The 27,789-nt window shown below is 41.5% G+C and overlaps 1 protein-coding gene and 1 pseudogene across 5 annotated transcripts in view; both read left to right on the top strand.

The window, feature by feature from the left end:
- Window positions 1-27,789, top strand: part of CEP164 (centrosomal protein 164) — a 112,097-nt gene that overhangs the window by 31,129 nt on the left and 53,179 nt on the right. For 4 of the 5 annotated variants that reach the window (XM_088456019.1, XM_088456018.1, XM_088456016.1 and 1 more), the window contains exons 4-8: window positions 9,927-10,134; window positions 20,730-20,894; window positions 21,319-21,456; window positions 21,653-21,730; window positions 27,444-27,509. In XM_088456019.1, the coding sequence (XP_088312145.1) occupies window positions 9,927-10,134; window positions 20,730-20,894; window positions 21,319-21,456; window positions 21,653-21,730; window positions 27,444-27,509 (655 nt within the window). Of the gene's footprint in view, window positions 1-9,926; window positions 10,135-20,729; window positions 20,895-21,318; window positions 21,457-21,652; window positions 21,731-22,137; window positions 22,252-22,803; window positions 23,044-27,443; window positions 27,510-27,789 lie in introns of all 5 variants that reach the window. The other variant, XM_088456020.1, reaches the window with a different exon arrangement.
- On the top strand, window positions 7,494-7,612 carry LOC148477920 (5S ribosomal RNA; annotated as a pseudogene).

Below are 27,789 nucleotides of genomic sequence, written 5' to 3'. Positions count from 1 at the left end.
TAAGGGTCCCCTTACACATGGTTTCCACAGTTTGATATGAAAAAATGTAGGACTATCACTCACTGGAGAGTCAGATTAGTAGTACACACATATGTTGAGTAAAGTAATGCATATGCATACCTTATTCTTGGAATAGAAGAGTGTCATAAATTAACATGCATTAAGAACAACATCGATATGTAATCCCCAATAATCCTAATAATTCACGGGAACAAAATCATCCCTGTGTGTGATGATTTTTTTATTATTAAGGGATCACATATTAAATCGAATATGTTGCATGTTGATGATCAATGCTGGTAAGGGGAAATGATATATCAAAATAATCATATGACTCACATGCATAATACTGTGCAATTGTATCAACTCATAGTGTCACTGCCGATCATAATATGCATCACATTAACATATTGTCCTGTATGAGGTCAAATAACTCTCTATTTCTTATTGTACTTCACGATGATCAGACGGTTAGCAATAAACACCTTTCAACATCGGAAAAAAGCCTCTGACAATCTAACACATATATAGTACAAACATGGGGGAAAGGACAAATGTAGAAAACAGCTGACCAAGATTCAGTTAAATTGTGCACAGTATTCAATGTGTATGTCCAAGTATATCATGCACAAGGTATAGCCTAACAACGCTGTAATCAGCAGTAGGTCTAACAATAGATTTATAAAATAACAGCTGTTTTATAAATCCCCATAAGTGATCTCCCACATAAGCCATTAGCGATATGTGATCAGTACAAATAAGTGACTCATCGGTAGCAAAAAAAGGATTGCTGAAATATGCACTGTGTCAGAAGAGCCATATATACAATACCAGCAGGTTCCAGTTTTCCAGGATCAACTGAACCTTCACATGTCGTGTAGCAGATGGAATGAGCGAGGACGAGCTTTTCGCCTTGGTACAGGCTTGTTCACCTCACCGTGATCACACAGCAGGAAATCCCGTTTTTTATACCTAATTTGGCGCACTTGTGACGCATAACAGGGAGGGTTGTGATTACGTCACCCACTTTACTGGTTCCCGTCTCACACCAGCCCTCCATCACGTGTCATCGTCCTATCGGACCTGATGATATCATGTGACATCAATTAGCCAGTCGGATCATATGACCATCGCAATGTCTGATGGTCATTGTAGTTCAAAGTGACTTCATAAATAAAAACGAACACTACAGCAAACATAAATAATCAATTGATAAAGAAAGAGGCAAATATTAACAGGATAAATGAATAAGTATAACTGAAAGTAATTTGTGAAAATAAAAGCTACACTATAATATCTATAATAAAACCACTAAGCAATTACAGATCCTTATCACATAGGACCCTGATAGTAAAGGAGTCCTCCTATGTAGATAGTGTATAGCTATATTATACAGCACATATTCTCTGTATAAAACACAGAGTGTTACATATATGTATATCACTGCACATAATTGGCCCATATGTATATATTCCAATTATAAATCCGGGTCAATTACCTCGATAAAATAATTATCTGAGACATTATATATAATTACTAAGTGAATAAATAGTTAAAATATCTATTACTAATACGAAATATATAGATAATTATGTGTGTAAATAATAAAACTTCTTTATCCAGCACCAATGAGTAAATATAACCCAATATGGGCAAGGAGTGTGAAAAAAATATACTTAGTGAAAACAAAAATAATTAGATGTGTACAAGTGTGTGTTAATTGTGTGTACTAGTATGTGAATGTAACTGCACAACCCTATTATTCAATACCAATAAGTGAATGTGTAACATATATCCCAAAGTGAACGGGAGAATAGAAATATATAGGGTTATATAGTGTTGACAACAATTAAATAATGGTTGGTATTATAAAATACCAAAAGAAGTGAAAATGAAGTTAATTAAAGTACTAATGAGATCTGTTAAGAGAGATCTCATTGAAATAATTGTGATATAAATAAAGTAAATTAAATTAAAACCCACCACTGCAAACAAACTGTGATAATAAACATGTTATATGTGTAAATATAATGCAATAAATGTGAAACAATTTGTGAATATATATCGGTGCAAGAAATTGTAATAAAATTTAATAAAAGCATACTAATGGACATAAGTACATATTGGACCAAGTGCATATGCGTATATTTAGCCATAAAGTGAGGAAAGAAAGGAGGGAAAAAATCATATGTCCAAAGTACTAGTGTAAATAAGGACTTCGATATGTGAAAAAAGACTGTGATATAATCTTTGCTCTTATAGGAACGCACTATAATTTATATATTCGTTCATGCCCTTAGGAGTAAGAGCACCTAATTTGAAAGTCCAGGCACTTTCCTTTCTCATTAGTGCTTGCATAAGATCTCCACCACGAATACCCAAATTTACTTTCTCTAGACCGAAGGCCCGTAATTCCCTTGGACTATTGTTGTGGTATCTATAAAAGTGGCGAGCAACAGAGGTGAGTTTTTTAAAATTAGTTAAATCAGATTGGGCATTTCTTATAGACCCAGCATGTTCCAAAATGCGCTGTTTAAGATTTCTTGATGTTATTCCTACATACCTCATATTGCAGCTACACGTCAGACAATAAGTTACTCCTGACGTGTTGCAATTTATGAAATCTTTAATTTGGATAACATGTCCATATTTGTCCGTTACGTTGTTACTCTTCACCATATATTGACATGCTTTACATGTACCACACGGAAATGAACCTGATGTACTGGTTTCTTTCTTTGGGAGTCTAATAAAGTGGCTTTTGACTAGTTTGTCACGTAAGTTCCTGGCTCGACGCCATCCCATAGTCGCCTTTTTACCAATTACTTTGGAGAGGTCCTCATCCAGATGAAGAATTGGCCAATGTTTTTGTATGATTCCTTGTATCAACCTCCATTCTCGACAGAAATTTCCAATAAATCTTATTTCCTCTTTTTCTTTGATTTTTTTAGGATTCTCTTTATTAAATATCAGTGTTTCCCTTTTGATCGTAGATATGCTGGATTTGGCTCTCTTGATACATCTCCTACTGTAACTTCTTTCCCACAGTCTTTCAGCCAGTTCCAGACTCTTGAGCTTATATACCTGTTCTTCGGAGCAATTACGTTTTAAACGTAAGAACTCCCCTTTGGGTAGGTTTTCTAAAGTCGGGGGGAAATGTGCACTCGTCTGGTGTAAAAGGCTGTTTGTCGCAGTCTCTTTGCGGTAAAGTTCAGTATGAATTGAGCCTTCATGTGTTTTATAGATTTTTAAATCTAAGAAAGGTATCCATTCCTTACTATGATGGTGAGTGAGTTTGATATTAATTTCATTGTTGTTCAAGACTTGTATAAATTCAAGAAGTAATTTTTCTTCTCCTTCCCATAATAGCAGGATATCATCTATATATCGCCACCATCCTCCTATAAATTGGGTATATTCGTCCATTGATTCACCAAAGACGGTCTCCCGCTCCCACCTGCCCAAGAAGAGGTTGGCATAAGTGGGGGCACAGGCAGCCCCCATTGCCGTCCCCCTCGTCTGCAGGTAGAAGCGGTCTCCAAATGTAAAGTAATTTTTACTTAATATAAATCTCAGAAGATCAATGAGAAAATGATGAAAGGCACAGGGTTCTTCCATCTGCAGGAAGTAAGAGACTGCCTGTAACCCTATGTCATGGCTGATGCATGTATATAATGATTCGACATCTAGTGTAACAAGAAAATGCTGCTCCTCCATCTTAACATCATGTAATTTTTTCAAAATGTCTGAGGTATCCTGTATATATGATGCTAACCCCAAAACATGATGTCTTAGATGTAGATCGATGAATTTACTTGCGTTTTCCGAGAACCCACCTATTCCAGACACTATTGGTCTCCCAGGTGGATCCTGCACATTCTTATGGATCTTGGGGAGCAAATATAGAGTTGGAATTTTTGGATTATGTATTTTCAAATACTCATATTCTTGTTTGAGAATGGTTCCATTTTGCATAGCCTGATCAATTATTCTATTGTAAAGTGTGAGATAGTTATTAGTGGGGTTGAACATCATTCTCTGGTAACACTCTGTATCACTTAATTGTCTCATCGCTTCTGTTTGATACATTTCAATCGGCCAGATGACAATATTGCCTCCTTTGTCTGAGGGTTTAATAATTACTTCCTTCCTCTCTTGTATTTCCCGTAGTGCCTCTACTTCATATTTGTTGAAATTACTTTGGAAGTGTCTTCTCCATCTGGTTTGGATATATAATTGATCTAAATCTTTTGACACCAATTCTTGAAATACCTGTACCTCCGGACAGTTTGATTCAGAGGGGAAAAAATTGGATTTTTTCTTGCACATGGGTCTTTGAAGACTAGTTGAAGATTCATTGCCAATACTCTCCTGTTGTAGTTCTTCCATATTGTGGATAGCATCCATTTCTTCTTGGTCCAGGTTATTAATACTTTCTAATATTGGGTTATCCAAGGTGATATTATCTTGCTGGTTAGCAAAATATTTTTTTAATAAAAGTTTACGACCAAATATTTTCAAGTCCTTTTCCCATCCAAATCTATTAAAGGATTGTGTTGGTGAAAAAGATAATCCTTTACTGAGTACTGATATTTGTTCTGAAGTAAGTATTTTATTAGACAAATTGACAATTTTAAGACTTGAGTCTAAAGTAGTTATCTCTTTGGAATTCTGATCGGATATCTGGCTGTCGAACGGAGATCCCAGTCTGGCACCTCCCCTCCATTTCATCTTGCTGCGTCTCGTTTTCCTTTTCCTCGATATTTGGGTCGTCCACCCCTGTTTGGTCCTAAAAACACGGGTGATGGATGCTCAATGTCATATCCGTCCTGTCTCCGTCTAGGTTGTGCAGGTTCACTCACATGGGGATCTGTGAAATCCTCACCCCCTGACGATTCCAATTCAGATGACGTGTATGTTTCCTGTGGTTTGTAATTTATTTTCTGAGTCTGTTGTTTGTTCCATCTGAATATATTCCCTGTTTGAAAGTCTCGTTTGTCCCTATTGTATTTATGTTTTTTCCTTTCAATAATCTCTGATTCATAGATTTCCAGATCCTTTTTCTGTTTTTCCACTATCTTTTGAAAAGCCACATCTTTTTCCCAGGTCTCCAATTTCATACCCAAAGTCTCAATTTCTTTTTCACATGTATCCAATGTGATATGGTTGTGTTTTATTAAAATGGCCATCAGGTCCTGGGAGCACTTTAATAAACCAGCTTCCCAATCTTGGCTCAGACTGTCCGTTGCCAATTTAAATGCAGGAAAAACTTTGGGTCGTAGACCCCTTGGTGTAATTTTATTCCTTACATAATTTTCAAGGGTATCGATATCCCATGTGACTCTGGTTCTGCGTTGTAAAGCGGATTTAAGTTTGTAAAAATCTTTTTCCCAATTATCCCTCAATGTATGGGCTAGTGATTTATCAGAAAAAATGTCATCTAGATTATCTGGGATCTTCTTTTTCATTATGAGTTCATTTTTAAGGGAAAAAGTCGCCATCTTAATAGAAGAATAGCTGACTAGCTAAAATTCTTCTAAAATACACTACTAATACAGACAATTATTTTGAAATAGAATAATATTAAACCTCTTAACAAGCAGCTATAGGTGCTAGTTGGTCACATATAGTTCGTGCTGGAATCAGAAACTGAGAAACCTCAGCAAAATATCGTTTGTACAAACAAAGAGAAAGAGATTCCGCACAGAACAAAAGACTGTGACCCAAAGCGCAAATGATAATTATTAATTATGAATTGATAAGTAAACCAATCGTAATACATATTCTGAAATATTCTCTTTAATTTGCATTATTGGTGGTGCTCCCAAAGCCTAGTATATACATATATAGACACAAAAACAGAGAAGAAAGGCTCTTTGTTGGGGCACTCTTATGAAATAACATGTTATTTATATATAATGTCTCAGATAATTATTTTATCGAGGTAATTGACCCGGACTTATAATTGCAATATATACATATGGGCCAATTATGTGCAGTGATATACATATATGTAACACTCTGTGTTTTATACAGAGAATATGTGCTGTATAATATAGCTATACACTATCTACATAGGAGGACTCCTTTACTATCAGGGTCCTATGTGATAAGGATCTGTAATTGCTTAGTGGTTTTATTATAGATATTATAGTGTAGCTTTTATTTTCACAAATTACTTTCAGTTATACTTATTCATTTATCCTGTTAATATTTGCCTCTTTCTTTATCAATTGATTATTTATGTTTGCTGTAGTGTTCGTTTTTATTTATGAAGTCACTTTGAACTACAATGACCATCAGACATTGCGATGGTCATATGATCCGACTGGCTAATTGATGTCACATGATATCATCAGGTCCGATAGGACGATGACACGTGATGGAGGGCTGGTGTGAGACGGGAACCAGTAAAGTGAGTGACGTAATCACAACCTTCCCTGTTATGCGTCACAAGTGCGCCGAATTAGGTATAAAAAACGGGATTTCCTGCTGTGTGGTCACGGTGAGGTGAACAAGCCTGTACCAAGGCAAAACGCGCGTCCTCGCTCATTCCATCTGCTACACGACATGTGAAGGTTCAGTTGATCCTGGAAAACTGGAACCTGCTGGTATTGTATATATGGCTCTTCTGACAGTGCATATTTCAGCAATCCTTTTTTTGCTACCGATGAGTCACTTATTTGTACTGATCACATATCGCTAATGGCTTATGTGGGAGATCACTTATGGGGATTTTGTAAAACAGCTGTTATTTTATAAATCTATTGTTAGACCTACTGCTGATTACAGCGTTGTTAGGCTATACCTTGTGCATGATATACTTGGACATACACATTGAATACTGTGCACAATTTAACTGAATCTTGGTCAGCTGTTTTCTACATTTGTCCTTTCCCCCATGTTTGTACTATATATGTGTTAGATTGTCAGAGGCTTTTTTCCGATGTTGAAAGGTGTTTATTGCTAACCGTCTGATCATCGTGAAGTACAATAAGAAATAGAGAGTTATTTGACCTCATACAGGACAATATGTTAATGTGATGCATATTATGATCGGCAGTGACACTATGAGTTGATACAATTGCACAGTATTATGCATGTGAGTCATATGATTATTTTGTTAATTCTAACTGTGATTAAGTGGTGATATTTGATATATCATTTCCCCTTACCAGCATTGATCATCAACATGCAACATATTCGATTTAATATGTGATCCCTTAATAATAAAAAAATCATCACACACAGGGATGATTTTGTTCCCGTGAATTATTAGGATTATTGGGGATTACATATCGATGTTGTTCTTAATGCATGTTAATTTATGACACTCTTCTATTCCAAGAATAAGGTATGCATATGCATTACTTTACTCAACATATGTGTGTACTACTAATCGGACTCTCCAGTGAGTGATAGTCCTACATTTTTTCATATCAAACTGTGGAAACCATGTGTAAGGGGACCCTTACCCTTACCGAATGATATATACCTACAGCCATACTTATCTGAATCTGCCCAATCTCGTCTGATCTTGGAAGCGATACAGTAATAGGCCTGGCCAGTACTTGGATGGGAGACCTCCTAGGAATACCAGGTGCCGTAGGTTAATTCCCATTCGGAAGTATAGGATAAACACTTGGCACAGATATTGTATGAACTTTTTGTACAAAATTCATGGATTGAAGAAGAGATCATATGCATCTCATTGCGTGGAATGCAGATTGGATTTATTCCATTATTTTCGCCCATTAACTTGGATGATAGCTGCTATATCCGAGTTTTTTGTTTCATGTATATGTGTATTTATATTTATGTAAGTGTACCTCTCTTGTTTTATGCAAGCATAATAAAAGTAAATTTTTATGTGGAATTTGAAACATGTTATTTCATAAGAGTGCCCCAACAAAGAGCCTTTCTTCTCTGTTTTTCTGTCTATATATGTATATACTAGGCTTTGGGAGCACCACCAATAATGCAAATTAAAGAGAATATTTCAGAATATGTATTACGATTGGTTTACTTATCAATTCATAATTAATAATTATCATTTGCGCTTTGGGTCACAGTCTTTTGTTCTGTGCGGAATCTCTTTCTCTTTGTACACACTATATAGCCTTACAATTAACCCATACACCCCCATCATGACACTATATAGCCTTACAATACCCCCATACTCCCCGCCCCCCCCCCCTCCCCCCAATCATGACACTATATAGCCTTAAAATGCCACTTTAATTGACATGAGAGGAAGAAACAATAGAGATTGATATAATAGAGAGGAAGAAATTAAGTGACTATTCTGCATATTTAGTTGCATTTCTTCCTCTGGTTATGGGGCATATTTATCACAATCCGCATCCGGATGTTATGTGATCGATTCTTCTCCGCTAAGCTAACCCTTACCTGCATGCTGCTGCGGCCAAGGATTGGTTATCCGTCTCCTTCTGTGATCCCAGTCAGCTGATCAGTACTTTAAACTGATATGCTGGGAGTTTCATGGCATCAGCTGACTGGGGGCCACAGGAACCAGTCACTGATCCATGGGCTGACTGCAGCAACGTGCAGGCAAGTGTTAGCTGATCATTTTTCTTTCTTATCTTTTTCTTCAGTAATCAGCCAGTGGTCTATTTAGACACACATGGCTGATTACAGGTGCCAGCTCTGAGCTCTGTTTTGGCTGTCAGAGCAGAACTGGAGTAGGGGAAACTGGAGAGAAGCCATAATGCTGCAATTAGAAGATGCTTTCTTAACTTTTTTTTTTTTTTTAAAGTTAATTTTAGTAAATTGGGACAGATCACATTTCCCATTACAAGTATGGCAAATGCGATCTGCTTACTAAAAAAAAAATGCTAATTTATGTGCTTGGAGGAGAATTTAGTGAATTCTCCTCCAAAAGCCCTTTCATACATTTAGGTGATAAAAAAATAATGTGAGAAGAATGTGAACACACCTGTTTTTACATTATTTTAGTAAAAATAATAATGATAAATATGCCCCTATATCAATTAAAGTTAGTCTGTGCAATTATATATAATTTCCTAACAGAATAATAGACAGCTAGTGTAACATGTTTGTACAGCATTATTAAACTGAAGAGGGTATCTTAGTAAATCATTAATATTATAGTCATGAAAGTGTAGACAAACAGTGCATTTATCCTCATTTAACGATGCCTTACTGATCCTTAGCAGATGACCCAAACCTTTTTGTCCCCTCTAAGGATAACCTGTACATGTGACTATGGGGCAGATGTACTAAGCCTTGGAGAGTGATAATGCATTCTATTTACCAAGCCTTGGATGGAGATAAAGTCCCAACTAGTCAGCTCCTAACTGCCATGCCACAGGCTGTGTTTGAGAAATGGCAGTTAGGAGCTGATTGGTTGGGATTTTAACTCCATTCACTTGATCTCCATCCAATGCTTAGTACATAGACCCCAAAGTGGAGAGTAATAACGGGGCAGATGTATTAATCCTTGGAGAGTGATAAAGTGGAGAGAGAGATGAACTACCAACCAATCAACTCCTAACTGTCATTTTTCAAACACAGCCTGTGACATGACAGTTGAGAACTGATTGGTTGGTACTTCATCTCTCTCCAAGGCTTTGTAAATCTACCCCTGTATATGATATGACTCAAAAAATTAACAAAAAACAATTGTAACTATTTAAACAGTGTTTAGAAAAGCAAATTTTCAGTTGGGGGCAAATAGGACATCAATTTTAGATATTTTATTTTTATATTTAATTAAGAAAAGGGCCTGACAAATCTTTTCTATGGTTTTTTTTTTATGTATATCTAATAAATGGTATATTTTAATATATAATACTTACCCCAGTGCAACGCATCAAGTAACTCATCATCTCCTTATTTATTTATTCATTCATTCGATATTTGTCCATCTTCCCTTTTTCTTCCAGCCAGGATGTTACAGGTGATATCTATTACTTCAACTTCTCCAACGGGCAGTCCTCATGGGACCATCCCATAGACGAGAAGTACAAGGAGATGGTCCTAGAAGAGCGCACAAAGCTGCTAGCGCAGGGGAAGGGGAAGAAGCGAGAGAAGAAAAAGAAAAAGGAAAAGAAAAAAGACAAGAAGGTGAAGGAAATTCCCAAACCAGTTATGGTAAGGCTCTTACTAGTGATGGCTCTAAACCTGTACAGGCTACAGAAACTGAATGTCTTAAGCTGGGTACACACGTAAAGATTATCTGTCCAACCATCCAACTAGTTGATTGGTTGGAATGAAAATCTGGGAACGGTTGGGAGTAACTGATGATCAGCAATTTGCTCCTAAATGCCAGAAAACAGATGAAAATGGTCGGTCAGACAAGTTTGTTAAATGTTTGATCTAAACAATTTGTTCAAACAACAGTTTTGTCCATTTTCCGGCGTTTGGGAGGAAATTGCTGATTGTCATTTGCTTTCATACCATACCAGAATTAACGTTACTAGATTTACATTCCAACCAATCAACTAGTTGGATGGTTGGACAGAAAATCTTTACACGTGTATGCAGCTAAATACAATTTAGTTTAGGGAACATTTAGCGTCGTGTTCAATTAGCCGCAAAAATGACAGTGTCCTTTTACTGGCGCTATAAGTCCGTGGCTAACGCGCGTTAACCCATAGATTCCGCTATAAGTGGCTGGAGCTATGTGTTAACAAGTTTGCGACACCTGTGGTAAGGGCACTTTGCGCAGATTTCTGTTCGCGCTTCCCTCAGGCTTGAACAGAAATCTGCGCAGAGTGCTGCCGCAGGCTACAAATGAATTGCCCCGGCTACTGCATTAGCCCGCGGTTAATTATTGTGGTTGATTGAATCCAGCCCTAGTCAATTTGTGTCAAATGTCTTGGAAATACTTAGCAGAAGTCACTGAGTTGCATATATATTACAGACTAAAATAGGATTCTGGTTTAATCGCTTGGATTAAATTGGATTTACAAAAAGAGATGTGCTTTCTTTATTTTAGCATTCGGTGCCTGCAGGTCTCAAACAGACTAAATTTCTGTTTTTGCAATGTGTCAGATTTTACATGGTTTTCGCCTGGGCTGTTAGATTGTTCTTTTAGTTGTAAAAAATGTTTAGGGTTGGAATAAGTGGATATTGGCTGGGGTTGGACAGCGTCTGAAAGATATTTTGTGGGTTTTTGGAAACGTACATTCTGACATTTATGTATTGAGGTGGAGGTTCCTAAACTCTGCCATTACAGTCCAGGTTTTAAGGATATCCATGTTGGAGCCTAGATGGTTAAATCAAATTGACTGAGTTGCTACTTAAGTTACCTGGATACCCTTTAAAACTTGGAGTATTTGAATCTCTGAATTAAGGAATCCATGTCATGCAGTTTTAATAGTCGGAGAAAGAAGTTTACAGTTATTGTTATATTCTTGGCGTTGTCGCAAGGGTGCGAGAGGAATTTGATCGATGTCACCTCTGCCCATTAGCGATGTTAGATCCATTACAATTGTGACGTAAATCAGTGACTAAATCCGGAAAATGTCCTTATGTACATCGGAGCAATCCCATAGGATTAAAAGTTGTTGGGGTGGAGCATGTATTACAAACCACAAGGGGGGGAGATCAATTTAGATGTTTATCTGCCCATGAAGTATTTGGATTTTTTAAATTATAAACCTTGAGCTTGGTTTGAATGAAACGATAGAATTTAGGGATTTTTAGGGTCTTAATTTGGGGACCACTATAGTATTAGGAATTGTTTATGAGAGTTGTTGAGATGTAAAATACATTCTCCCTATGTTTTTATTATATGATTTTGAGTTTCATATGCAATATCTTTTTGAATTTTTATTACACTGTCAATGTATTATAAAAAGTTGCCTCATTGTGTTTATACAATTTGAGGCGTAGCTATACTGATGCAAATGTAAAGCAGTGGGTATCTCTGGATGAGATTTGTCTGATTGTCTCTATGAAATTAATATCTAATATTTCTTCAGGGTCCATAGGGCTCCAGAGGGAGACAATGGGGGTTGGTGGTACTTGGAGGACCGAACACCAACTGCAAAGCTTTTTATAGTCCCAGGATGCTCTGATTCTTCCCCCATACCCCGCCCACAGCCTGAAGGCAACTCTGTTTCGTTGGTGCCCGGCAGGAGCTGGATCACCGTTACAACAGTGGGGCTTATTTTTATGATGTATTTTTATTTTCATTTTTTTCATAATCGAGCAAGCAGCGCTAGACAGTCCTCTGGACGTCTGCACTGCTGCTCCATCACCCCTCCTCGGTGCAGCGACTCCAGCCCTTGGTGGGGCTCCGGGGGGACCTATCTAGCAGGGCTCCTCCGACCCCAGACTGCAACCGGGACTCAAGGGGACAGGTAAGGCGGGAGACCTGCGTCCTATGTGCATGCTTACCTCCAGTCTCAGGAGACAGACCGGAGGCGCTGATGTGGACACCGGCTTGTCAGGAACTCCACTAGAGCACCAGGGTATAACCTATACTGGCGCAGGGGACATAATATTCAGGCCAGGGACCCGGTGGTTGATGTCAGCATAGGGGAGAAGGCCCTCTCCCTGCATCTCTTCCCCCAGTTTAGGGTGTCATTCCACTGCGGTCTTGCCACCCCTAAACTGCTTCTCCCTCACCCTCCGCCCCCTCAGAGACTCACAGCAGCCATTATCTGCATCAGCCTCAGGTCTCCGGTCTCCCTGTATACCTCTCCCAGGAGCCAGGTTATACAGCGCTATTTCCTACCAGCCACTGCGGTCTGTGTAGTTGAATTTAGAGCCCATTTCAGTTATATTGTATGCGCTGCATTGTATGTGACTTGTGCTAATGCTGCTGTCTGTTCGTTTTTTCTACAACTTTCAGCATATATTTCTTCCTTCCTTTCATTATTATCCTGGCATACTGAGGTATAGGGGGTTCATTATACCTCACATCTACCTATATTTGTGAGGGCTATCACATAGTGTATGTCTGTGTTGCGCACTACACTGTGCCATACTGTACATATATTTGGGTTGCTCACTGCACTGTGCCAGATTGTGTGCTACAATTATCCTTGCAGCTATGTCTAGCAAAGGCAAGAATAACAAGCAGCCTGCTGCTCCCACTCTGATGTCCTGCAAGTCCTGTTTAGCAGGCTTAGCTTCAGAGGATCTCATTCAAGATGGTCTATGTGCAGCTTGTTATACGGTACCTGGCCCCTCAGCCCCTGAATCCTCTCCTCAGGACCCCCCTGGGCTTCTGTTTCACAGGTGTTGGCAAAACTTGTGGCCCACCTAGCAGTTCCTGTGATAGCTCCCCCTATGGGATGGCCACACTAGGTATTCCCTGCGAATCCTTTGCCTCCCCCATGGGTAGATGTACTTTCTACCTCAGTGCAGAGTCTGGCAGCTACCTCTACAGCCTTTCAGCAAATGCTGCAAAAGGAGAGACCCTTACCTTTTTCACCTACTAAGCGTGCTGTGTTCTCTTCCCAATCCTCTCAACTTTCAGATTCTGAGTTATTATCTGGGGAAGCAGAAGAAGCAGACCTCTCTCACTCTGACTCCCCCTCGGGAGAGGAGGAGCCCCCCTCTAAATTGAATATACCTGCACTTGTGAGAGCTGTAAAATCTAATCTTCAAATAGAAGAGGCAGAACCCACTCCTCAGGCAAAAGAGCCACTATTTAAGCGACAGAAGGTAGCTTTGCCCGAGTTTCCTCACTGGGATCAGCTATCTGATCTAATGTGTGAAGCATGGAATATGCCTAGTAAAAAGTTTCAGCTGCCTAAACACTTGATTTCCTTTTACCCTCTTCCAGCTACTGATTGTACTAAATGGGAATCTCCCCCTGCAGTGGATTCCCACGTGACACGCTACTTTACCTATCCACACTGCAACCTCCTTAAAGGAGACTACAGATAGAAGGATTGAAGCTTTTCTGAAGTCTATATACTCTCTTACAGGAGCTATTACTCGTCCTACCAGGGCTACGGCCTGGGTGGCAAAAGCCATTGAGAGTTGGGCAGAGGCTGTAGAAGATACATTTTTCTCTGATGCTTCGAGGGAGCAGCTGTCCTATATCTCTCACATTAGAGATGCAGCCTCCTATTTAGGAGAGGCGGCTTTGGATACTTGTCTCCTAACTCCCAAGGCATCTGCTACTTCTGTGGTAGCCCGCCGTATTGTTTGGCTTCGCTCATGGAAAGCAGATTCACACTCTAAAAAGGCTTTGGAGTCTCTGCCTAATTCTGGTGAGATCCTGTTTGGCCCAGAATTGGACAAGATTGTGACTACCTTCCAAGACATCATTCATACCCTCTGCATCTGCTATGAAGCCGAGGATATCATCCTTTCAGTCTTTTCGTCCCCAGGGAAAAGCTAAAGGTCAGGCCTTTCCACGGCAGTGGGCATCCACTAAGGCCTCCAAGCCTAGGACCAAACAGACCTTGGCTACTAGACGTCCACCTACCAAATCTGAGGACAAGCCTTCAGCCTGACGGGGCAGACCTCTCCCAGGGTTGGAGGCCGACTTCTTCAGTTCGCCCAGTTCTGGCGTCAGACCACCATAATGTCTGGGTAAAAGAAGTGGTCTCCCACGGATACACCCTCTCATTCCTGAGGCGGCTTCCCCCCCAACAGTTCTTTTGCACAGGACCTCCATCGGACCCAAGTAAAGCCCTACTCTTCCTGAAGGCCATTCAGTCCTTACTGCTCTCGGGGCTAATAATTCCGGTCCCCTCATTACAGAGAGGGATGGGCTATTATTCTACCCTTTTTTTGGTTCAAAAGCCCAACGGGTCTTATCGGCCTATCCTCAACCGCAAGTCTCTGAACATGTTTATCAGGGTGTCCATGTTTCGTATGGAAACCCTACACTCTATTGTCCTGGCCATGCAGCCTGGGGACTTTATGGTGTCCCTGGACATTCAGGCGCTTACCTACATGTACCTATAGTGCCTTCTCGTCAGCAGTATCTTCGGTTTGCTGTCCTACAGCAACATTACCAATTTCAAGCACTGCCTTTTGGGCTTTCTGCAGCTCCTCGTGTCTTTACCAAGATCGTGGCCGTAATGGCGGCCCATCTTCGTCGTCTAGGGATCAGACTGCTCCCATACTTGGATGATCTCTTGCTCTTAGCAAGCTCCCAGAAATTCTTCACCACCATTACAAGTTACCATAGCCTTTCTACAAATGCACGGTTGGATGATCAACTGGAAAAAGTCTTCACTGACCCCTTCTCAAAGAATGGTACATGTGGGAGCCTTCCTGGACTCTCAGGGTTAGAGAATCTTCCTGACAGCAGAAAAAAATCTGTTTCACTCCAGGCCCCTACAACACCTGATCCTCTCCAGGTAGAACGGGTTGCCTCATCTGCTCAGATCCCAGACGATGGGCCTCTCCGGAGGTTTGCCTGTCCATATCCTGGTGGCTACAGACGTTCCACCTAAACAAGGGTCGCCCCTTTTGGATCTAGTCTCCCTTCTGCCTAGAGTTCTTCGGAAGTTGTTGGATATTGTCTCCGGGTCCTTGACTACATCCGGACCTGGCCTGTCTGTCTTTAACGGCTTGGTTCTTGAGACATACCTCCTAAGATCTAAAGGGTTTTCTAGCTCTCTGATCCAGACCATGCTCAAAGCGCGTAAACCGGCCTCGGCCAGGATTTATCACTGGGTGTGGCATACATATTTCCAGTGGTGTGCTTCTAGAAACTATGACCCTCAGGTTTTTAGGGTCTCTAGAATCCTTGCCTTTCTTCAAGCTGGATTGGAACTTGGACTCCGCCTAGCCTCTCTGAAAGTGCATGTGTCTGCTCTGTCCATATGGTTCCAGCGCATAATTGCTCCTCTACCCGATGTTCACACCTTCCTGCAAGGTGTTCTATGAATACAACCTCCCTTTTGTCCCTCCTGTGGCTCCGTGGGATTTGTCAGTGGTTCTCCACGCTCTTCAAGAACCTACATTCGAACCCCTGGATTCAGTAGGTGTGAAATGGCTCACTGCGAAGAGTCTGTTTCTTCTGGCTATAGCATCTGCCCGTAGGGTATCTGATTTAGGGTACCTTTCCTGTCGCTCCCCATTTCTAATCTTTCATCCATACAGGGCTGTTCTTCAAACGCGTCCTGGCTTCCTTCCCAAGGTGGTCTCCTTTTTTCACCTCAATGAGGAAATTGTGGTTCCGGCCTTTCAATCAACAGACCTCTCGGCAGGTGAAGCCTCTTTGGATGTGGTCCATGCTCTGAGGATCTACGTGGTCCGTACTAGTGCCATCAGAAAATCGGACTCCCTCTTTGTCCTATATGGATTCCACAAGAAGGGATGGCCAGCTAACAAACAGACTCTGGCCAGATGGCTTCGCGTGACTATCTCACAGACTTTCACGCAGACTGGCCTTCCTGTGCCGGCTACAGTATCTGCTCATTCTACTCGCTCTATGGGCCCCTCGTGGGCATCTGCCGAAAAACTATGCAAGGTGGCCACGTGGTCTTCTGTCCACACCTTTCTTATGTTCTATGCCTTTGATACATTTGCCTCTCAGGATGCTTCCTTCGGTTTTCCTCTCAGCTCAGGAGTGTCCCCGCCATTGAACAACTGCTATGGACCCTGAAGAAGAAAAGGAGTTATGGCAAAACTTACCCTTGTTAACTCTCTTTCTTCGAATTCTACAGGGCACCTGCCCTGATGCACCTGGCTTCTATGGATTTCTTCTCTTGGTCACTTGTTTCCTAACAAAACTGAGTTGCCTTCAGGCTGTGGGCGGGGTATAGAGGGAAGGACCGGAGCATCCTGGGATTGAAAAAAGCTTTGCTGTTGGTGTCCGTCCTCCAAGTACCACCTACACCCCATTGTCTCCCTGTGGACCCTATGGACTTCGAAGAAAGAGGGTTAACAAGGGTACGTTTTTTACCATAACTCTTCTTATCGTGCACGATCTAACAATTAGCATATCGTTATCGTCGCACAATAGATAGTTAGATTGTTGGTCAGATTGGACACTTTTTAGCACCAAATTGTGTCCTGGAGTGCCGAGGAGTGCCGAGGAGCTACCGGGGAGAGCTCAAGGGAAATCGCTCACGATATCGCATCGTAAGCACATCGTCTAGAATGTATGTACCTTAAGCCTTGAATGGAGATAAAGTCTAACCAATCAGCTCTTAACTGCCATGTCACAGGCTGTGTTTTAAACATGACAGGGGCTGATTGGTTGGGATTTTATCTCCATCCAAGGCTTAGTAAATAGACCCCCACATCACTCTCAAATTGATCTCTCTCCAAGCTTTGATAAGTCTCCCCTTCAGTATCTAGGAAGATGAGAATAAAGAGGCAGCTCTCATTTAGGGCCAGTTCTAGACCAAAGGGAGCCCAGGGTCAGAATTTCCTTTGACATGAACACATACACACACACTCGCTGTCCCTATAGCCTGACCCCACACACACTGCCCCCGTAGCCTGACCACACACACACGCTGCCCCCGTAGCCTGACCACACACACACGCTGCCCCCATAACCTCACCACACACACGCTGCCCCCGTAGCCTCACCACACACACACGCTGCCCCCGTAGCCTCACCACACACACACGCTGCCCCCGTAGCCTCACCACACACACACGCTGCCCCCGTAGCCTCACCACACACACACGCTGCCCCCGTAGCCTCACCACACACACAGGCTGCCCCCGTAGCCTCACCACACACACACGCTGCCCCCGTAGCCTCACCACACACTCACGCTGCCCCCGTAGCCTCACCACACACACGCTGCCCCCGTAGCCTCGCCACACACACACGCTGCCCCCGTAGCCTCGCCACACACACACACGCTGCCCCCGTAGCCTCGCCACACACACACGCTGCCCCCGTAGCCTCGCCTCACACACACGCTGCCCCCGTAGCCTCGCCACACACGCACGCTGCCCCCGTAGCCTCGCCACACACACACGCTGCCCCCGTAGCCTCGCCACACACACACGCGCTGCCCCCGTAGCCTCGCCACAAACACATATAGCTGCCCCCATTGCCTCACCACACACACACGCGCTGCCCCCGTAGCCTCGCCACACACACACACGCTGCCCCCGTAGCCTCACCACAAACACATATAGCTGCCCCCATTGCCTCACCACAAACACATATAGCTGCCCCCATTGTCTCACCTCATACAGACACACACACACGCTGCCCTCATAGCCTCACCACACACACACACACACACACACACACACACACACACACACACACACACACACACACACACAGTGCCCCCATAGCCTCACCTCATACAGACACACCCACACCCCCCCCCCCCCCCCCTGCAAAATGCAAATCCTGTTTTTCTTTTAAAGAAACAACAAACAACCTGGCTTCCTTCAAACTGCTCCCTCCCGCCCCTGACTACATGTATTGCGCCCTTGGGCGAGCGACTCTGCTGTGACTGACTGTATTACAGTGACAGTCCTCCTCCTAAGGCAATTTTTTTTTTTTTTTTTAATATTTCATAAATTGTTGATTTTTATTTTTTTTCAATGAATTGATTAGGTAAATAATACCTATTTAAATTGTATTTTTTCTAAAATTACCCCCAGTAGGGAGAGCACACCTGCCTGTGGTTGCACCCCATGGCTGGGAGTGCAGGGCTGCCGCTGCGTTCTTCCAGGCTACAGAGCTATAGCTGATGGCCCTGTCATAAAGCCCCTTGAGCCGCCCATGCTCCCATCTGAAACTAAACCGCAACTGAAGCTGATATAGACTGTACATCAGGTCCTGGAGCACCTTGAATTTTCTTCTTGGATATTTATGGCCTGCAAAAAAAACAAAATGACTATTTCTCAGTGACTTCTAATATCTGTGTATTATGCCATACGTGACCATGTCTTCAGGTTATTTTTGCGTGCGTTGGAGAATGAATATAATAAGTGGGGCTTGTCATGCTTTATTATTATTGATTTCAAATATCAGATTTTTTTTTTTTTTATTAATCAGATATTTTGCTAATCAAATACAGCTTGTAATAAATTTCGCCAAGTAGAGGTAAAATAGACAGTACGTAAATATACTCAGAGGGCACATATATTTACCTTCAGCAGAACACTGCTTAATTCTGCCTCACTTTAGGGTTGTATGTATCTACCTACCATTACTTTTGGCTACCAGAAGATAAAATGTATTTCCATTTCTGCAATTCTGCTGACTAAACAACATGTTCCACACTCTGGGTCACCTGGGGTTTCATAACGTCAGAACAATACTTCTAAGTTGTCTCCTTCCTACGTTCCATTAGGTAGGAAGGATAATGTAAGTCTAATAGGGGTATTCAATATGGGTGCGATAACATCGTTTTTTGTGTTAATATCGCTCTTTTTAACATTTTTGCGTTAATATCACTTGTTTTACTTTTACACCCTATTCAATCTCAAAGACTTATCGCAGTTTTGACAAGTCTTTGATAAAAAATGGTGATAACTTTTCACCATTGAGTAGGTGTCGAAAAAAAGTGCAGAATTGGGGTTTAGGGATGCAGGCTTAAAAAAAAATAGCCTGCACCCCTGGGATTGACATTTAAAAAAGAACTGTGTCAAAAAAAGTAAAAAAAAAAAAAATGAATTTAAAAATTGGGGTGCAAAAAAAAAAAAAAAATGGGAAAAAATTGTTAAACAATAGGGAAATAGGTTCAGGGCTATTGTGTAAGTATGCGGCAGGTGTTTTCTAGAATAGAATTATAGCGGCAGGTGCACAAATGCAGAATTTTAAAAAAATTACTTTAGGGACACCAAAATATGCTAGTACCCATTGTCATGTACCCCAAATTTGATGGGACCACTTAAAAAAACGAAAAAAATAACCTAAGTGCTCTTCTGCAACACTTCTTCAATGTCGGGAAAAAAACACCTGCTGCGGCTATTAAATCCCCGACTTTCAATTAAAGGCTAAAACGGGGGTACCCATAGTGTTCCCCCATGTTTTTACAACTTTAGGGGGGTCTTACAATTATTTTAAGGAAAAATTCGTAACTTTACGCAAATCCAACTTCGGAGTTTCCCGTTTTCGTTTATTTGATATTGAATACGGGGATAAGCGGGAGCGCGCAGCAGACTTAACGCAGAAAAAAACTCCGATATGAAACGTTAACTTCGGCAGTGAAGTTAACGTTTCATATTGAATACCCCTCTAAGTCTCTGCACAGATGTCTTTTTGTCATTGTGTTGTGTCACCACCTGTCAGTAAGTGTAGGTTATAAAGATATCTCTGGCTGAGTGTACCTTGTTCACATAAACAGTGTGCTCCATGAGCACAGCCAAGAGTGTCTTCATGGTTTGTGTTAATAAACTGTCATCTCATATAGACACATTCCTATTCTGTAGCAGCCTTTGTCCAGAACCATAAAAATTCTTATCCCATGGAACTCTGTAAGCATCACTCATACTTATTGGTTCCTATATAAATGCTTGTGTTTTAGTGCATATGGAAAGGGTAGTGTCTAAATACCCCCATTGTCATGTTTCCCTTGTTCAGCCGTGATATAGCAGCATTGAAATTCAGCGGCCCACTGAATGAGCTGTTCCCAGAAAACGGTGTCTGCATTATCTAATTTGCTTTATTAGAAACTGGTACCCAACGCTACATGCTGTAATGTAAAAATAATTATGTATGTTCTGATGAGATGACTGCTATGCCTCCTATTTTATTATTGTCATCCTTAGAAATAGAACAATTGCAGGTTTTTCTCAGTAGTTTATCTCTCACATTTCTACTTGTTGTCTAATAGTCTCTGGGATCACCCCTTGGACCCGTTCAGGGACCGCTCGGAAGCCTGGCTCCACTTCGGGCATTAGGCGACTCTGCTGGAGGTGGTGGAGGAGTATGGGGATCTCTGAGCAGCAGTGCAGGGAGCTCTGGAGGATTTGACAACTTCTTGAGTGGAACACCTGGAGTAAGTGACACTGCTGTTCATACTTCCTAAGGCCAGGGGTGACCAAGAGGTTGACCGCTGTCCACCATTCGATCACTGAGCCATAAGAAGCTTTCCGCCAAACTATCCGTGCAGTTAAATAGATCATTGCTGGGGATGGCTGACAGCCTTCATCTACAATCTCTCCACAGGTTTTAGTGCCCAGATCTCTCACCCTTTCTGTTGAGTTGACTTTCAAGAGACCTCCCCAAGTAGGGATGTTGTGCATCAACTGGCTCCTCCGGCACAAAGGGCACCCAATCCACCATGTGGCACCTAACACATTGTCCGAATTCCACCATGGCCATCACAGCCTTAGACCATAAGGCATTGTGTTATTTTTCCCAACCTGAAAAGTATTACAGTATTAACATTTGTTCTGATTATTCTTATGTATTTTCATAAGATCTCTGCTCCACAACCTCAAAAAATAGCAACATTCATCAAGAGCACCACAGCAAAGCAACCTGAGGAGAGAACGAGCCTCACCCTTCCAGGTCTGGAAGAGGAAGATGAGGAAATTGACCAGGAGAGTGAAGATGAGGTGAGAGCAAGATATTAAACATCTGCATACGTACATGTCCATCATTATGTGTGTTAGCTGCTTCAATTAGTGGTGTCCTACACTGTGATCTGAGTCAGATGTCAATATTGGCCAAGAAGTTTGATAATCTTTTGCCAAATTTGGCTGCTATCACTATGCACCTGGAGGAACCTATAACTTGTACCGTTTCCTGCAGAGCCCACGTGTATCTGCCCGTCTACTCAAGAACCTACACATGGACATTGGATCTCTGGGTGGTGGCTTTGAATATGAGGTAAGAAGTATTTAATTCTTGTTGTGCAGTTTTGCTTCATCATCTTGAATGTAATTCTTAATCTCATGCTATTTGTTTATCCAAAGTCTATCAAACTAAATATATGGTGTCTGTAAGCCCAAATTATTTTTGGTTAAGATCATATATGTGAAGTGTTGATTGGACAGTGATCCAAGAACATACAGACACACACAGAGAGGTGAATTTTGGAGCACATCTTTGAATGTTAGTACATCATGTCGGGCCCATTAAAATGTTAACTTGCATATTATAGCCACCGTTCTGTACAGTAATCTTTAGAGAGTTTTTTTTGTTTCAGCTATAGCGAATTACTTAGCGCTCAGTTAGTTGTTGTCATGAGCATGTCTGGCTGAGAAGTGGAGGTTCCTTTTGTGTGTTTTATCCAGGACAGTGAGCGGAGAGCGGACAGCGCCGCAGTCAGCTGCACAGACGAGGGCTCTGAACCGGAGCTACAGAACCTGGGGAAATGTGATGATGAAGAGGAGAGCCAGAAAGAGGTGGCTCCCGGGCATGTGGCATCAGGCCGTAGTGAGGTCACGGACACCCTGCATGTGTGTGTGATCCTGACGATGACCCTCACCTGCCTGTAACCCTCCCAGACTTCTCCATTAGATATGTCATTCTTTGTGTTTTTATTCTAACAAAAACAAAGTGGCATTTACCTTTCCAATAATCCTATTGTGGGAGTGTATAGAGCTGGTGGAGAAAGTATATGAATGTGATAAAATGTTCCGCATCTGATGGAATTTTATGGGGCAGTAGAATTAATAGAACACGTGTGGTTCTTTGCATGGAGTAATGAAAACAATATTGGGTAATATAGGAATTCAATACAAAGCAACTCTGGTAGTCAATATTATTCCATTCATATATAAAAAGTTCTCCTATGTGACTGGTGTGCCTAGAATTGTCCTGTTTTGTTGCTTTTTATCTTCTGTTGTTTTAGAGGTTGTTTTTTTACTTTGGATTTAGAATTAGAATTTTTGCCCACCCCTCTCTCTGTGTGTAGTAATGTGACACTATGATATTCCCACCCATAATTTCTCCAAAAGGGATTGCAGGGCAGTTGGAGTATGCACCCGTCTCCCCTTTCTGCTGGCCCTTCATCAGCTGGAGAGCAAGACTCCACTGCGGACAGAGGAAATACTGCCCAGCCTGGCCAGTCAGACGTACAGCTGGTGTGCAGTACATCTCCAGTTGAAAATCCTGTAGATGGACATTCTAGAGCCTCCATAGCTGGAGAGCCATGTTCCAGTACCAGGGATCATGTCCTGGAAAAAGATGCCCAGGATGTAAGAAAAGTCCCTTCCACCTGCTTTATGAGCTTTTGCCGTGACCCCACCACTACTGACTAGTGTGCTGCTGCTGTACTAGATCGGTTTTATGCTCCCAGTCTGCATTTCTGTTATAATCAGAGTTGTACCATAGCTACTCTGGGTATAGCAGTCTTTACATAAACACTTAGTGTGTGGTGCTAGAATTGAACATAATATCTGCCTTAGAAAACACAGCCTAGTACGCTCAGTGTGTGTGTAATTATACCGCTTTGCAAATATGTAGCAGGATCATTAAAGAAAGCAAATGTTAAATATGTATATTTAGGGCAAAGTAAGAGGCATATTTACTACAATCCGCTTTCATGATTGTAGAAATCTTTCTTGAACTTATCAAAAATCCTAGCACCTCTTTGAACACCACACACGTTTTTCACTACCAGCCTTCCGATGCGTTGGATACGTTTTCCCGTACACCTATTTGTTTTGTGCCATATGACACCAGAACCTGGCAAGATTAAGACCGTCTACCACGGGTAGCGATTCCTTTGCTTGAGTGCTTACTTAAAAATTTTGCATCTTAATTTGCTAATAGTGTACCAAAATGTAAATGTAACCTATTCACCTAGATTTGTAGAAGTTAAGTATTGCGGTCATTCATTATAAGGGTAACACAGGAGATATCACGGATATCTCCTGCTTACCTTTCAGTCCCGATTGGCCCACTGTCCCCATACTGTAGTATAGGGGCCAAAATTTGTCAGGCTCCAAAAATACTACATTTTCAAAGCTTGACGGCAGGAACCTTAGACATCTTCAGATGCCGTTTGTTCCCAGACCCCCTACCCCTAGCTCGAGTGTCCAGGGTTGCGAATAGGGTGCTGGGTTCACGTAATCGCCCTAACGATCGCCCAGGCTCGTAATTATAATAATTTTCACTGCTGCAGAAGTAGTGGTGATATAGATCACGGGTACAGCTTATTTTAGGATCAGCTGTCTCCACACAGGAGCAATGTTGAATAGTTAGTGTTTTAGTGTCCACCGCTGCTACTCACAGCCAGTTGGATACTTTAATTATCAGGGCTGCTCACAACGAGTTGGATACTTAAAAACTCTGCCCCCGATAATGAATATGCCCCTAAGTAGCTAGGATTAGCATTTTTGTCGCAAAATAATTGTTATAAAGTAGCAAATTAAAACGTATAAGTTTAAGAAAAATTTGCTTGCCGCATCTAACTCGTTAAATCTGTGGTGAGCCAATCCAGGCTATTTAGCATTATTTGAGGATACAGTCTGTGTATGTGGACACATCTGTAAATTAGTTATTAGGTCATTCCGTGTCAAATAGACCAATTTTGAATATCGTCCCCACTTGACCATCTCTGATTTTGATGGCATTTTGCATGAAGGTTGGTATATATGTAGAACTAACTTTGATAAAGTTTCAGTTCACAGTATGTAATAGTAGTGGAGTTGTGGCCCTGGTACTGGAGGTTGGTGAAACTGTCACCGATTCCGCGGTGCACAATCGGAAATGTTCAAGTGATTGCTGTGGCAGATCTTTTGCAGATTTGCATGCCCCAATCTGGGAATGTTAGCAATGCTGCCTCATATTTGCTAAGCAGTCCCACCAATCCAGGTTCAGGTCCTGCCTTTTGCTCTGGTGACACATCTCTCAGTATTAGTCACACGATTGTGGTCCAGGGTGGGTAATGATTTTCCTGTATCTGGGTGATCTCTTGATCGTTGCAGAGACCCAATCTCGGCACCAGACACATTACGAGAAATTTGCATAGATATTTGAGCTCAAGAGTTGGATTATAATGATCAGAAATTCCTTCTAGTCTACATTAAGAGGCTAACCTTACTCAGTCTCTTCTGGATCTGACAGCAGAGAGTATTTCTCCCAGGAAACAAGAATGCTTGTTACACATACTGATAAAATGTCTATTGGCACACAGTGGGATGTGTTCCTCTGTATGAAGGTCCAGGGGAAGATTGTCTCAAGATTCATCTACAAGCAGTTTGCATGGTGGCATTCCAAATCGAACTCCTCTCAAAATTGAACGCGTTTCGCATGCTTTTTTTTTTTTTTTTGGTGGGCAATGTTTGGCAACCTCAACGGGCTGTCCTTTTTGCAATATACATCTAAAAAATTGTGATTGCTAATGCCAGCCTTTAGGGCTTTGGGCTGTCATTTTTCATTACTATTTTCAGATTCTGTCCCCAACAGTTCTTAATGTTACGATCAGTGCCCTAGAGTTAATGTGGGTGTTAAATGCTCTAGTTTAGGGACAACTTCTCTCATGGGGAAAGCCCATTAGAATTCAGTCAGAACAGCGCCACAGTAGTGACCTACATCACCCATTAGGAAGGAACAAAAGGCTCAAGTGTGATGAAGGACAAAACTAGGTTTATTTGACAGACAGCATATAATATTATAACATTATTGGCCATGCTAGGGGTGGAAAACTGTGAGTCTGATTGTTGACACGTGGGATCAGAGAGAGATCGACGTGAGAGCTTCTTGGCTGACACTTAAGCTGGATAGATTTTGCTCATGTACCAGGAATCTGTAGGTGTTTCGGTCCCATGGGACTTATATCTTATTTATTTATTCCTATTGTTAGAGATGTTGCCATATGTTTTTGAAAAGATATAAAGAGAAGAGGCACCCGACTAGACTGACCAAACTTATGGTATACAGACAATCTCTGCAGTGGGCCTATTGTGGTGTCTTCCTCTATGGAAGTGTCTGCTAACACCGGGGATGTTTCTTTATCAGGGCTCAGCCAACTGCCTTAATTGGTGTGGTAGTTGAATCCATGATTCTTAAAAAGAGGTTCTGTAATGGGTGATTAGACCCATGTTTGTAGCCAGTACACCTAAAATCACCTAGGCCACCATTTCTTAGTGTGAGAACAAGATGTTACCACCACTTCCTTTCAGTTGTATTATTTACTACTGCTCCTATGGGATGACTTGGATTATGGATTGAAATGGAGTTCAGATTTGTGTTTCCTTCCAGAAGAGGTGAACATTCTTATTGTACAGATGCAACACATTTGACACCACCATTCAGTGTTATTTAGTCCCTTAGCACTTTAATTTAGTGTTGAAGGCATTCCAACAATCTCCTTATGAGTAACTGAAATCCATGGATCTCCTATTTTGCTGCACCATCCAAAAGAGTTAAAAAAAATAATTATTATTTTTAAAAGTGGTATTTATTTTGTAGGTGTTATTTGCTTGATCCTTTATAATTGTCTGATGACTGTAATGGACCCACAGGGCACTACCTCTATACACTTACTATTGTCTCGTTTCACATATCATAGCCATACAGGATCCCGGAGGATCGAAATCAACCCATGCAAAGTATTACAGTTCTGTTTTTTTTTTTATTTTATCTCCGTTATCGCCGCCCAAAACGTAACTTTTAAGTTAGGATCCATTATCCTAATCTAACATTTTTAAGGTTTCAGATTAGTAAATGACTATTTGTAATATAATGGTCGTACTGGCATCTCCAGCATCATATGACAATCCTGGCCCTTTTGCTATGGGCATCTCTTATTTCACTATATTCTATCTAGTGAGTCTTCTCTCCATCACTGGGTTTTTATGGGGACATCATCTCGTAAACTTCCAGGGTGTGTAATGTGGAATATTAGTTTTATTACATCTCCTTTGTTGTTTTGGTAGTGAGTTGCAAGCTTTTGTTGCTCACAGCAACCACATTGATCTTCTGCTACCAAAGATACAGAGATTATAACAGCAACATTAGCTGTGTTCCTATTTTGTAAACCAAGCTGGCAGATCTAAACAGGATGCCAGCAACTCTGAATTTAAGTTGATGTTACTGCATTAGCTGCTTAATGTAGTTTGTAGACTAAACTGACGATCTAGTTAAAGCTCTGTAATTCGTCACCAAATGCTTACTGGTCCAGAGTACCCCAACAGTCCTAATTGTATGACACTGTTTCCTTTCACATATTCTACCTGTTTGGTTGTTCAAGATATTGTATTCAAACTGGATGTTTCCAATCTAGAGAGGACTTATTGTTTTTATTTTTTCTTAATTTAGTTTGTAAATTAAATTGATGATCTAGTAAATCTAACTAGTCACCATATGCCCAGGCTTCTGGAGTACTTCCATTAGAGATTGATGATGATTAATTCAATTTGCCCACCAAACAGGTTATCCTCTGCCACTTGATTTATTCACAGGTTCTGACGGCCTAGGCGTAAATAACTTCACTTCTTTACTTCTGTTGTTTTCACTTTCCAGTAGGCTGCTGTGTTTTTTTTAGAGGTTATTCTGTGTTTATTAGCTATAGAAACCTGCATGTTGAACCTGCTGCAGCTGCCTGTATCTTTTCCTCTGATATGAAACCACATAACGTCTCATATTGCAGGAATCCGAGCCCAGTGAAGATGAGAAGGATCTCCCTAAATCTGACCACAGGAAGCTGAGCAGCCTGGTGAGCCTCAGACCTTTCCACTAGAGAGCTACCTCTTTATTCCTAACTCTATCCAGCTATACCCACTCCAGGATACAGTCAATATCCCGGCGGCCGTGATGCCGGCACTGATATTACCGGCGCTGGAATACCGATGCCACTCACAATACCGACGCTGGCATCACGACCACTGGGATACCGAAGGTAGGTAGCGGCATGGTGGGGAGGGTTCGGGTTAGGCACTAGAGGGAGGGTTGGGCACTAAGTGGGGAGGATTAGGTTTGGGGTGCGGGAAAGGAGA

This window comes from Taudactylus pleione, unplaced genomic scaffold (assembly GCF_031769625.1).
Source record: "Taudactylus pleione unplaced genomic scaffold, aTauple2 ptg000683l, whole genome shotgun sequence".
Taxonomy (NCBI): domain Eukaryota; kingdom Metazoa; phylum Chordata; class Amphibia; order Anura; family Myobatrachidae; genus Taudactylus; species Taudactylus pleione.
This window is presented reverse-complemented; position numbering and strand designations above follow the sequence as displayed.